The sequence below is a fragment of the Ictidomys tridecemlineatus genome, chromosome 7, assembly GCF_052094955.1.
Source record: "Ictidomys tridecemlineatus isolate mIctTri1 chromosome 7, mIctTri1.hap1, whole genome shotgun sequence".
Classification (NCBI taxonomy): domain Eukaryota; kingdom Metazoa; phylum Chordata; class Mammalia; order Rodentia; family Sciuridae; genus Ictidomys; species Ictidomys tridecemlineatus.
This window is the reverse complement of record NC_135483.1, coordinates 160,626,133-160,639,004: the sequence shown is the minus strand read 5'-3', so window position 1 is coordinate 160,639,004 and position 12,872 is coordinate 160,626,133. Positions and strand designations below refer to the sequence as shown.

General features: G+C 36.0%; 1 protein-coding gene across 1 annotated transcript in view; it reads left to right on the top strand.

Moving 5' to 3' along the window:
* Dnah7 (dynein axonemal heavy chain 7) overlaps positions 1 to 12,872 on the top strand; it is a 293,210-nt gene that overhangs the window by 190,574 nt on the left and 89,764 nt on the right. Inside the window, exon 47 of the mRNA XM_040294623.2 lies at positions 2,589 to 2,752. Within this exon, the coding sequence (XP_040150557.2) occupies positions 2,589 to 2,752 (164 nt within the window). The remainder of the gene's footprint in view (positions 1 to 2,588; positions 2,753 to 12,872) is intronic.

Here is a 12,872-nt window from a genome sequence, read left to right as displayed (position 1 = left end):
GTTTCTTTCATTTAACTCTCTGGTGCTACATACCCTATGGACATATAATTGGGCCACTTGAAATTGCTACCCAAGAGTTCATCTGTGGCAACATACTATACCTGTGAACTCTAAACAGAGCATTCCAAAGGAAATATTGCTTCCATTTTCTCTTTTCCCCCATTTCATCGACTGTCATGCCTACTCCATCATCAAGCTAACTTTGAACAAACTTGCAGATTCATACAGAAGAAACCATGCCAATAGGAACTGTGTACTGGGAGACAAAATCCACATAGGAAATGCCAACTACTCTTCCAACTCACATAGTCACTCCACCTGTTCTGGGTACAACAACCACATAAAACAAAACAGCCAGATGATATTTATTAAGTACCTATGATAGGTAGGATTTTTGCCCCCAGGATCTTTATCTCCAAGTATGACTACATTTATATGTGTTTATACATGTGAATGTGTTATATGATTCAGGGATTTTGCAGGTGGAATTAAGGCTGCTAATCAACTGACCTTAAAAAAGGAAGATCAGCTGGGTGCAGTGGCTCATGCCTGTAATCCCAGTGGCTCAGGAGGCTGAGGCAGGAGAATCGCAAGTTCAAAGCCAGCCTCAGCAACAGCAAGGCACTAAGCAACTCAGTGAGACCCAGTCTCTGACTAAAATACAAAACAGGGCTGGGGATGTGGCTCAGTAGTCAAGTGCCCCTGAGTTCAATCCCTAGCACCCCCCCACACCCAAAATGTAAGATAAGCCTGAAATATCTTTTGGGAACAGGAGTAAGGAAGTGCCCAGAGAAAAAGGATATAGAATTTAGCTTAGAGTACTTCTACTGTCAAAGTTTAGATAATTGCAGCATCACAATAGATAACAATAGTAACATAACCCATTGAATAAAATTTAAAAAGATGAATCTATGCTGACATAAATTAATAAATGAAAAAAAAATGAGTGCTTGGCAAAAGCCAGGACATTTTCCTAGTCACAAAGTATCTGAACAAAGGCTTCAATGTTAGTTGCAACGAGAGGGGAAAGAACAACTTAGCAGTAGAAAAGCTGTGACATCATTCACAAGTGCTGTCTTCACTATTTTGAATCATGGATAAAAGCTCTGGATTCTCATTTTTGAGCAGTTTTCTCACAAATGAGAGAAGCCCTCACCCCAGCGATTTTTCTTTTCAAGCTCTAACACTCCTGGGTTATTTTAGGCTCCCTGCAGAGGCTCCAAGATCCTGGATACCCAGAAGCAGTTCCTTTCCTTATGCCCTCAGAATTATTCAAAATACCCAATCCTCTGAAATACTTGAAACCTTGCAAATCCCATCCTGCTTACCAAACTCAAGCTGCCTTTTGTAGCTCCAGCTTTGTTACTCTGTCTCTGGTGTGACACATTTTGTGGCACTGTGTGACAGCCTTCTTACAGTTGAGAGCCATAAATAACAAAGACTTCTTTCATCTGAGTGTCTTTGTGTTGTATTCTACCATCCAAAGAACCTGTAATATCACACATATTATATAATTTGAAATAGAAGCCTGGAAGTCAACACTTTAATCAAGTAATAAAAAGTAATGTTGTCAGTAAATGAACAATTTAAAATCATGTACCATTGATGGGATGAAATGAGAACAGCAACATTTCTGTGATATTCCTGGCAAGGTGCATGACAAGGTGAATCACGAGGGAACTCCATACAGACCCATATAAGGAGCATTCTACATAATATTAACTGGCCTATCCCAAGTCGTGAAACTCATCAACTCTCTCAGACTGTCATTGCCTTTCATGTGCAAATCAGAATGTTGGTTCAGCCTACTCAGCAAGACCCAAGGGGAGATGGTAGTGCCCACCATATGCTCTGAGCCAGTGCCACCTGCGCACACACAGTGGCCTCATCAAACCAAAGGCTGGTACCATGACCGTGCATATTCATCTTCCCATGTGATTTGTTGATGCCTTCCTTTTGTTCTAGCTCATTTCCCTCTACTCAAGTCTTTCACTGTTTTTGAAGGTTTTGATCTGTAACTTGAACTTGAACATTGACTTCTAACTTCTGAGTACGAACCTTGGCTTTAGTACTCTCCTGATTCCTGTGAATCCTAATAGACTTGCCCCAGCTAGAGTATGGAAAATTCCAAAATGTGTCTTATTCTTGATGAAACTTACTAGCCCTACCATGGACCCTCTCAAGGGCATATGAAAACTAGAAATGTTTTCTGTTTCCTCTACTTATTCAAAATGGATTTACTTTAAATGTTAAGTTTTACTAAATATCTGTAATCTAAGGGAAAATGTGGTTTCCAACCACTCTGTAAAAAATGAAGTTTTAGGACAACAATAGGTAATTATTTTTTCCAGATACAAAATTCTGACTTCATTATATAATCAATCTAGGTTTTATCCGAACATTGAATATATTTCATTTTTATTTAAATGCATAACTGACCCTCTTAATTAGAATGTTATTTGAACAAAAATCTGCTACAGAAGTTTTGATAATGGTGGGTTTTCTCAAAGTTCAAAGTATAATTGAGGAGTTTACAAAATATTATGATTGTAACATCCTCTCTATATCTTTCTGCAAATGCTTTAAAGAACCAAACCAAGGAGTGGACAGAGTTGTGCAAACTAAAAAGTATTCCCTGCTCAGATGAGTATTCTCTTATGGGTACCCTGGGAGAAGCTGTGACAATTCGAGCTTGGAATATTGCTGGACTACCTTCTGACTCATTTTCCATTGACAATGGCATCATCATAATGTAAGTAACCTTGGCTTTAGTACTCTCACAAATTGACTTCTAACTTTCTGAATATGAACCTAGGCTTTAGTACTCTCCTAGTTCCTGGGAATCCTAACAGATTTGCCCCAGGTAAGGTATGGAAAACTTCAAAATGTGTCCTATTCTTGATGAAACTTAATAGCCCTACCATAACCTTAAACTTAATAGCCCTACCATTGACAATTAATAGTTGAGACAATTAATTAGCTAAATTAAATGTGAATATTGGAGACTAGTAAACAAACAAACAAGGTGACTTTTCTTAATCAATTTTAAGAAAGTAGAGAAAATTCTGCCATAATTAAGTGAAGTCCAAAATTTTCATTCTTATAAAACATAGAATTTTGTGATTATAGGCTATTAAATGTGCAGCCGTGTGTTGTTAATTGTGATTGGGTAGGTTGTTCCAAATTCTGTCCTTGTCCCTGATGTGGGACAAGTTCAGGGTTCTGCACTCTTCCTGGAACCTCCTGGTTAGGAGATAAACCCCACAGAGTCTTGGTAGGAAGGATGCCAAGGGCATTTCTAGTCACACCTTCTCCTTCACATCTTACCTCCAAGAAACCAAGGACTTCAATCTACCCAGTGTGAGAACAAACATCAATTGTGTTATTTCCAAGTTCACATTACCATAGCCTTTTATGACTGGGCCAGTCTTCTTGTGATTTTAGTGTGTTAACAGAGATAGCACAGGAGTGCGAAGTATTCAGTTCTGCCTTGCAAGACAATTTGATTAGTTGATAGTTTTCTATTGAAAAAGTAGTATGATAGTATTTAATTTAAAGTAAAAATGCAGAAGCTATAGATGTGATTTCTGATAATAGAAATGACCACCCAGTATGACTGGTTGCTCTTAATTTTTTTATGTAGTTTTTATGAAAATCATTCCATAATGTAAAACTCTGGTGAATACATTTCTGTGTTATGTTATTATGCTCAACAAATTATCCTGACCGAAGGATTCCTTTAGCATTTATTTACTGAATTGTTCTATAAGGACTTGAAGTCTGTGAAGTATGTACCATTCGATTATAACATGAAGCAAGATAAAATATGATGAGACTGCCAAGGGAGTGTTAAAGGAGTAGTTACTATGAGGTCCTGAGTCAAGCTAATCCTAGTTGGACCCTGAAATAAATTTAAAACTTTCTGATAACTAAGGCAAAAAAGGAAAGTCTTTTGTCACATAGTTCTCTTTTAACCAAGTAAATTTTACTTAGACAAACTTCTTTAGAAACTCAAATGTAATTATTTTGTTGGTTTAGAGGAAGACCTTTATCTGGGGGACTAAAATTAAGTATTGGGTTCTCTGATTCTGTAATCTAAAAATTCATCCAGAAAGAAATCAGAGAATGTAAAAAATGGCAGATTCTTTAGCTTGCTAATAAATTAGCAGAATATTAAGTACTTTTAACATGTATAGAATCATATCTAGTTTATTATTGAATTCTTTAACATTATTTAACTTTCATGCAATGTGTATGTTGATAGTTCATGTTAGAATATACAAGAGATTGGCACATGTGAAAAATTTCTGAAATTTTAAAGTCCAACTCTTATTTTCGCTTTTGTCCAGCTGGACCAATTAGCTTGATATGAAGAATAATCAAATTTTTACTGTTTTTGTTTTTGTTATCGTTATTGTTTTCCTCTCAGAAAAGATCTTTGGCTCTTCTCTAGTACTTGTGAATGTAGCTGGCCACATTCTAGAGTGATTGTAATGTCTTCGTTGTTTTGATTTGCTATTTTATATATCTTTGTTCCACCTAGAACGGTACCTGTAATCATTATATCCACTGGAGGCCACATTACATCTTATTTTCTAGCCAAAAAAAAGTACCAGTTCCATCAATTTAACTGCAAATGATAGGATTTTATTCTCAATTATGAATAATACTTTCTTGTGTATATATATCATATTTTCTTTATGCATTCATCTGTCAATGGGCATCTAGGCTGATTCCATATCTTAGCTGTTCTTTTACTCAGCTTTTATTTTGTCATGGGGACCAAAATACCTGACAAGAACAATTTTAGGAAATAGAATAGGAAAAAGGTTATTTAGGATTCACAGTTTCAAAGATCCCGGTCCATTGACAGTGAGTGACTCTGTGGCGTTAGGCCTGAAGTGAGGCAGAACATCATGGCAGAAGTGTATGGAGGAAGAATGCAGCTCAGGACATGGCAATCAGAAAGCAGAAGTTCACCAGGGACAAAGCATAAACTCCAAAGGCATGTCTCCCAGTGACCTACCTCCTCCAGCCCCACCCTACCTGATTACAGTTATCATTCACTTAATATATTCAGGTGGATAATGCACTGATTATGTTAAGGCTCTCATAACCCAGTCATTTTACCTCTGAACATTCTTTCATTGTCTTACACATGAGCTTTGGCGGGACACCTCACATCTAAACCATCACAGCTATTGTGAATAGTACTACAATAAACTTGAATCTGGAGGTATCTCTTTTGTATTCTGACTTTATGTTTATGCCCAGAAGTGAGACAACTAAACCACATGGTAATTCTAGTTTTTTGTTTTTTGTTTTTCTGGGGGGTAACAGGGATTGAACTCAGGGACAATTGACCACTGGGCCACATCCCCAGCCCTATTTTGTATTTTATTTAGAGACAGGGGCTCACTGAGTTGCTTAGCGCCTTGCTTTTGCTATTTATTTTGCTATTTATTTTTGCATTTATTTCCTATGTTTTCATAATTTCTTTTTCAGCCAGTTCATTATTGGTGTAGAGGAAATTTATTGGCTTTGAACTCACAATCCTCCTGCATGTGCAACTATGCCTGGCTAGTTCCAGTTTTTTGAAAAACCTCAATAATGTTCTCCATAGTGGCTGTACTAAGTTTTATTTATGCACATAGTTATAATAATTTCTTTTTTTCCTGCATCCTAATCAGCATTTTTTTAAAATTTATAATAGTCATGCTAACTGGATTGAGATGGTATCTTGTACTTTTGATTTGGATTTCTCTGCTAGGTTATTACCGTTTTTTCATATATCAGCCATTTTTATTTTATTTTTAGAAGTATCTATTTAGACATTTGACCATTTTTTAATTGGATTGCTTAGTTTTTGTTAAGTTTTTTAAGTTCTCTATATATTCTGGGTATTAACTTTCTGTCAGATGACTAGCTGGCAAATATTTCTCCCAGTCTGTGGCTCTCTCTTCACTCTGTTGATTATTTCCTTTACTGTAAAGGAACTTTCTATTTGATATAAACCCATTTGCAAATTTTTGCATTTATTTCCTATGCTTTTGGTGCCCTATTAAAAAATCATCAACTGTACCAATATCTTGAAGTGTTTCCTCTGTTTTCCTGTAGTAGTTTCAGATCATACATTTTTGATCCATTTTTTTTAACAGGGTGAGAGATAGGATTCAGTTTTGGTCTTTTGCATGTGTACATCCAGTTTTCATAGTACCATTTATTAAAAAGCCTGTCCTTTCTCCAGTGTATGCTTTTGGTGTCTTTGTTGAGAATCAGTTGGCTGTATACGTATGGATTTATTTCTGGGTCATCTATTGTGTGTGTGTGTGTGTGTGTGTATGTGTGTGTGTGTGTGTGTGTGTGTGTGTGTGTGTGTGTTTCTGTTAATAGCATGCTGTTTTTGGTACTATGGTTATGTATTATGTCTTAAGAGTTGGGAATGGTAATGCCTTCAGCTTTACTCTTTTTTGCTTAAATTGCTTTGGCTATTGAATGTCTATTGTGCTTCCATATGGATTTTCATATTTTTTTCTAGTTCTGTAAAAAAATGTCATTGGTATTTTAAAGAAATTTGTATTGAAAGATCACTTTGAGTAGAATAGACATTTTAATAGTATTAATTCTCCTAATCTATGAACATAAGATACCTTTTCACCTTTTAGTATCTTTTTCAATTTCTTTCTTTGGACTTTTCATTTTCACTTTCTTAATTGATATATTCCTAGGTAATTTTTATTGTATGTGTGCATATTGTGAATAGGATTGTTTTCATAATTTCTTTTTCAGCCAATTCATTATTGGTGTAGAGGAAATTTACTGATTTTTGTATGTTGACTTTTGTGTCTTGCTACTTTACTGAATTCACTTACCAGTTCTAATAGTACTTTGGTGGAGTCTTTAGGTTTTTCTATGTATAAAATCATATCATCTGTAAATAGGGATAATTTGACTTCCTCCATTTCTATTTGTTTGCTTCTAATTTCTTTGTTTTGCCTAATTGCTCTGGCTGAAATTTCTAGTGCCATATTAAATGAGTGGTGAGGGTAGACACCCTTATCTTATTCCTGATATTCTATTTTTCCCATTAAATATGATGTTGGCTGATCCTTCTATATCTATTTTTCAGTGCTGTTATCAGGAAAGGATGTTAAATTTTAACAAAGGATTGTTCTGCTTCTCTTGAGATGATCATGTGATATGTATCCTTCATTCTATTTGAGTGATATATTACATTAATTTATTTATGTGTATGTTAAACTATCCTTGTATCCATAGAGCTAAATGAACTTAGGGTGTGTTATCACTTTAATGTACTGTTGTATTCAATTTTCAACTATTTTGTTGAGGATTGTTGCATCTATGTTTATTGGGGGTATTTGTCTACAGTTTCCTTTCTTTGTTGAGATTCCTTGTCAGGTTTTGGTAACAGGGTAATGTTGGTTTCACAGACCCCTTTTCAATTCTATGGATTAATTTTGAGAAGCATTAGTGTCAGGTCTTCTTTAAATGTTTGGTAAAATTCAGCAGTGCGGTCATCTGGTCTTGAACTTTTCTTTAATGAAAGACTTTTTATTGCTATTTCAATGTCATTTCTTGTTATTGGTTCACTGGGTGTTTTGTATCTTCTTTGTTCAATTTTGGTCAGACATGCCCAAATTTGTACATTTATTCTAGATTTTTCATTTATTAGTATATTAGTTTTTCAAAATAATCCCAATAATTCTTGAAACTTCTGTAGTATCAGTTGTAATGTGTTATTTCATCTCTAATTTTATTTTTTTGTATTTTGGTGTTCTCCCTTTTTTATTTTTATTTTTGGTTAGTCTCACTTGAAAGTTTGTCAATTTTGTTTATATTTTCAAAGAACCAACTCTTTGTTTCATGGATCCTTTGTTATTTTAGTCTGAGTTTTATTTATTTATGCTCTGATCTTTATTATTACCTTCCTTCTTACTAATATTGAGTATGGTTTGTTCTTACTTTTCTAGATTATTGGAATAAACCATTAGGCTTTTTATTTTAAATAAATAAAACTTTCTTTTTTTTGAATAGGCACTCATCACTATAAACATTCCTTGTAGTAGTACTGCTTTTGTTATATCCGCAGGTTGGTGTATGTTTTGTTCCCATTTTTGTTTGTTTCAAAGTATTTTTAAGTTTTCCTTCTGACATTCTCAAAGACCCAGTGTTTGTTCAAAAGTATGTTATTTGGCCTCCTTGTATTTTTGTCATTTCTAAAGTTTCTCTGCCATTGATCTGGTTTCTTTTCCTCGTGATCAGAAAAGATATAGAATATGAGTTCAATTATCAAAAATATGGTAAGACTTATTAATGGTGGATTCTAGAGGAAGTTCCATGCAGTGATGAAAAGAATGCATATTCTGAAGATGTTGAATGGGATATTCTGTAAGTGTATATTAAGTCCATTTGATCTATTGTGTAGTTTAACTCTGATGTTTCTTTATTGATTTTTGTTTGGATGCCTTACCCATTGGAGATAGTTGGGTATTGAAATTCCCATTTATGTTTATATTGGAATTCCCATTTATGTTTATATTGGAGCTCTCTCTCTCTCTCTTAAGACTAATATCATTTCATTTATAAAATTGTGTGTTCCCTTATAATATGCAGTTAGACAAATAATTGTTATATCCTTTTGATAAATAGATTCCTTGTTCATAATATAGTGGACTTCTTTTTTACTATTTTTTTTCATTACCATCTGTTATATCACATATAAATATAGCTACTTCTTATTGTTTTTGGATTCTGTTTGCTTGGGATATCACCATTCTAACCTTTCACTCAATCTTTTTGTGTCCCCATGGATAACTGAGTTTCTTGTACACAGCATATTGTTAAGCTTTATTTTTAAATATTTTTGGCCTGTCTGTATCTTTTAACTAGAAAAGTAAAACCATTTACTCTCAGTGTTATTAATGAAAACTATGGACTTGTGCCTATCATTTTGTTGATTTTTCTCCTAGTTGTTTTGAATATTCTTTGGTTAATTCTTTCTCTCTTAATTATCTTTATGATTCACTGGTTTATTATACTTTTAGCATTTGATCCTTTTCTGGTTTATTGTATTTGCAGTGTTTGAATGTTTTCTACTTTTCATTTGTTTATTTGCTCTTTAAGTGGGATTTATAATTTCACATTCTACTCTGATGGTGGCTATCTTTCTTTCACTTCTTGGTATAGAATTCCCTTTAGTATTTTTTATAAGACTGGTCTGGTGGTCATAAATTTCTTTAATTTTGTCTTATCATTTCTCCTTCATTTGTGGATGACTTTGCTGTGTATTCATCTTGGTTGGCAATTATTTTCTTTCAGAACTTGAAATACATTATTTCATGCCCTGTAGGATTTCTTCTGAGAAATCTACTCTTCATCTAGTGGAGTTGTTCTTAAATGTGACTTGGTGATTTTTCTCTTTGAGATTTCAAAACACTGTCTTTGTCTTGCATTTTTGATAATTTCTCTATAACAGGTTATGAGGGTCTTTTCTGCTCATGTCTATTTGGGTTTCTATAGGCCTCATATACCTGGATGACCATGTTATTCCCCAGATTAGGGAAATTTTCTGATATTATTTCATTGAATAGGTTTTCTATGCCTTTAAACTGTATTTTCCCCCTTTGGGTATACTGATGTGCAGATTTTTGATCTTTAAATAATTTCTGTTTTAGCCAATTTTTTTGCTGCTGTGACTAAAAGACCTGATAAGAACAATTTTAAAGGAGAATAGGTTTATTTGGGGCTCACAATTTCAGAGGATTCAGTCCATAATATGGCTAGCTTCATTGCTCTGGGCCTTAGAAGAGGCCAGACATTGTGGCAAAAAAAGTGTAGTAGAGGAAAGCAACTCAGGATATGGTCACTAAGAAACAGAGGGAGACTTTGCTTTCACAAAGGACAAAATATGTACCCCAAAGGCATGCCTTCTCCTCCTCCAACCACAGCCTACCTGCCTATAGTTGCCACCCAGTTAATCCCTATCAGGGGAATAATGCACTGATTAGGTTTAAGCTTTAGTCTTTTCACCTCTAACCTCTTTTGAATCAACTCACACATGAGCTTTTGGGAGGACATCTCATATCTAAACCACAACAATGTCCTAGTGCTTTGTTCATTCTTCCTTATTTTTTTTCTTCATTTCTGTCTGTATGTGATATTTTAGAAGACTTGTCCTCAAGCTTATGTATTTGTTCCTCCACTCTATCTAGTCTGCATTTAAGGATCTCAACTAAACTTCTTTTAAAATTGTTACAGGGCTCTCACACTGTTTTGCCCAGGTCATCCTCAACCTTGATCTTCCCACCTCAGTCTTTCAGGTATCTGGAATTGCAGGCATATATGTGCTACTATGCCTGGCTTCAATTGAATTTTCCTTTTGAATATTCATCTAATGGGTGAATACTCATCTTGGTGGTACTGGGAAATTGAACACTAACACCAAGCTACATCCCCCATCCTTTTTATTTTATTTGTTTTTATTTTGAGGCAGAGTTTTGCTAAATTGGTGAGGTTGGCCTTGAACTTATAATCCTTCTGCTTTAGTCTCTCAAGGAGCTGGGATTATAGGCATGTGCCACTTCATCTGGCTGAATTTTTTGTCTGATGCATTAAACTCTTCATTTTTAAGCTTTCTGATTGGTTCTCTACAAAATCTCTTTCTTTGCTGAATTTGTCATTCATATTCTATTGTCTTCTAAACTTCCTTCACCTATTTATCTATATTCTCTTAGATCTCATTGAATTTTTTTTAAAAAAAAAACAGCCTTTGAAATTCTTTATCAGGCATTTAATCCAATATCTTTTGAATCTACTACTAGAGAGTTAGGATCTTTTTTTAATGTTTCTTGTGTTCATAGGTTGAAGTTTATTATCTAGTGAAATGGATTATAAGTACCAATTTTTTCTTATGGCCTTCTTAGTAAGTGGATTACCACTGAAGATGTGTCTTAGGGTATCATCTTGTTATGTAAATGGATATAAACTATTGAGTTTATTTCCAGCTGGCTACTATAGTCTAATCTCTCAGAAATTACTTTGACTTTAGTGATTTTGGCACAGTGCATATTGTGTCAGAGTCAGAGAGACCCAGTGTCTGTGGGTTGTACAAGAGTGGGGACATTCTGGCAGTTCAGGTGTGTGTGGTATAGAGAGGAGAGTTATTCCTATGATATGAATGGCAGGTTGTATCTGGTAATGGGTATTTCTTCAGGTACTATTGCTATTAGCTCTCAGTTACTTGAATGGGTCACTGAATGGCTGCTTGAGTATTGGTGAAGGCTTGTTCTCTGATTAGGCTCCTCTTTTACAAGAGGGGCAGGAATTACAGTATCCTCTCTGTGATACTCACACCTAATATTGTTAGCAATATGTGATCAGATAAGGTATAGGATCAAACAAGGCCATGACCCTTATATAGGTATAAAGGTAGGAAAACTTGTGTAATTCTTCTTTGCTACCAGTATGGGCTGCCCTCCTAGGAGCGTAACCTGAGTCCTCCCTTAATTATGCATGATTGGGGATCGAGCAATGGCTAGAGGGTTTTCTCCTCAGATTTTTCTCACTTGTAATGCCCACCAGAGCTTGGGCAAGAGTGTGTCATAACTGGAGTCAGACACTCCCTCTCAGCTGAGGTGCTTGAAGGAGAGAGTGAAAGGGGGGAATGTGTCCAGTGCTGGACAGTTTCTCTTCAGACTTTCTTAGCCTTGCACCCCAAAAACATGGAAGCAGGGCATCAAAAGGGGACTTTTCTCCCCACCCTTCCCCATTTTTTTTCATTTATAGTGTCCTCTAGGGCCACCCTTCCCCCTTTTTTTTTCATTTATAGTGTCCTCTAGGGATTAAGTGGGTGTGGGTCACAGGTGGAGGCTGCTCTAAGTGGAATACAACCATAAACACTTGCTGGACAAAATTTCTGTGAACTTTCCTTGGCTGTGCATCTTGGTAGTGGACCACAACTGGAGGTGTGATGGTGTCAGCAGAGATTGCCTCCGCATGTTTGTGCGGGCAGGGGAGCCGTGGAAACTCAGATTTCTTTTTTACTTTTTTAGTGACAGGCACTTGTGTGGTCCTTGGAGAAGGTTAGCAGGAACTGTGTGGGCAACTGCTTTTATTCCCAGCACCCATGAAAGACTACATGCTCCCAGCCATGCTGCTGGTCTCAGAAGGCAGGTTCTTGTGGATGGTACTGTCAGCTCCCTCCACATCTCAACATCTATTTCCCACTGGATAGCACTCATTCAACCAACCAAGAGTGCCTCATGAGGCAGCCACACGCTAAACCAGTCTGTGGTGACCAATACATGGGAATATGCAGAGGTTTGTGACCCTGCATTCAGAAAATACATCCCTTCTCCAGATGGCTCCCAGGCTATAGCATCCTCCTCAGAGAGATAAAGTGAATTCCTTTTCCTATTGTGCAGTTTTCGGACCTGAAGCCTGTAAGAGCTGCAAAACTTCCCAATTGCAAGGATTGCCAGTGTGTCTACACTAGTAGTATGCTGGAACTCTCCATCTTTCACCTTTATCCCTGTCAAGAGGAGACTCCTCCTCCCCAGCTGTGGAGCAGGGGATTCAGTGCTGGGATATTTTGTTTATTTTGCTATACTTCTATCCTAGGTTTCTGGATTTAACAAGCATTCCATTTCTCTACTGTCATTTCCTAATGTTCTCCAACAGTCATTCACCTCAATGTGTAGCTGTACATCCATTGATGTAGGAGTGCAGGGGACCTCTATTCAGCCATCTTGCCCACCTCCTTTCCATCTGTTTTTATCTTTTTGTATGTTTGTAAAGAGGACAATAGCAAAATTTTCTATAATGCATCACTGCTATGTATTCAAATTCTATGT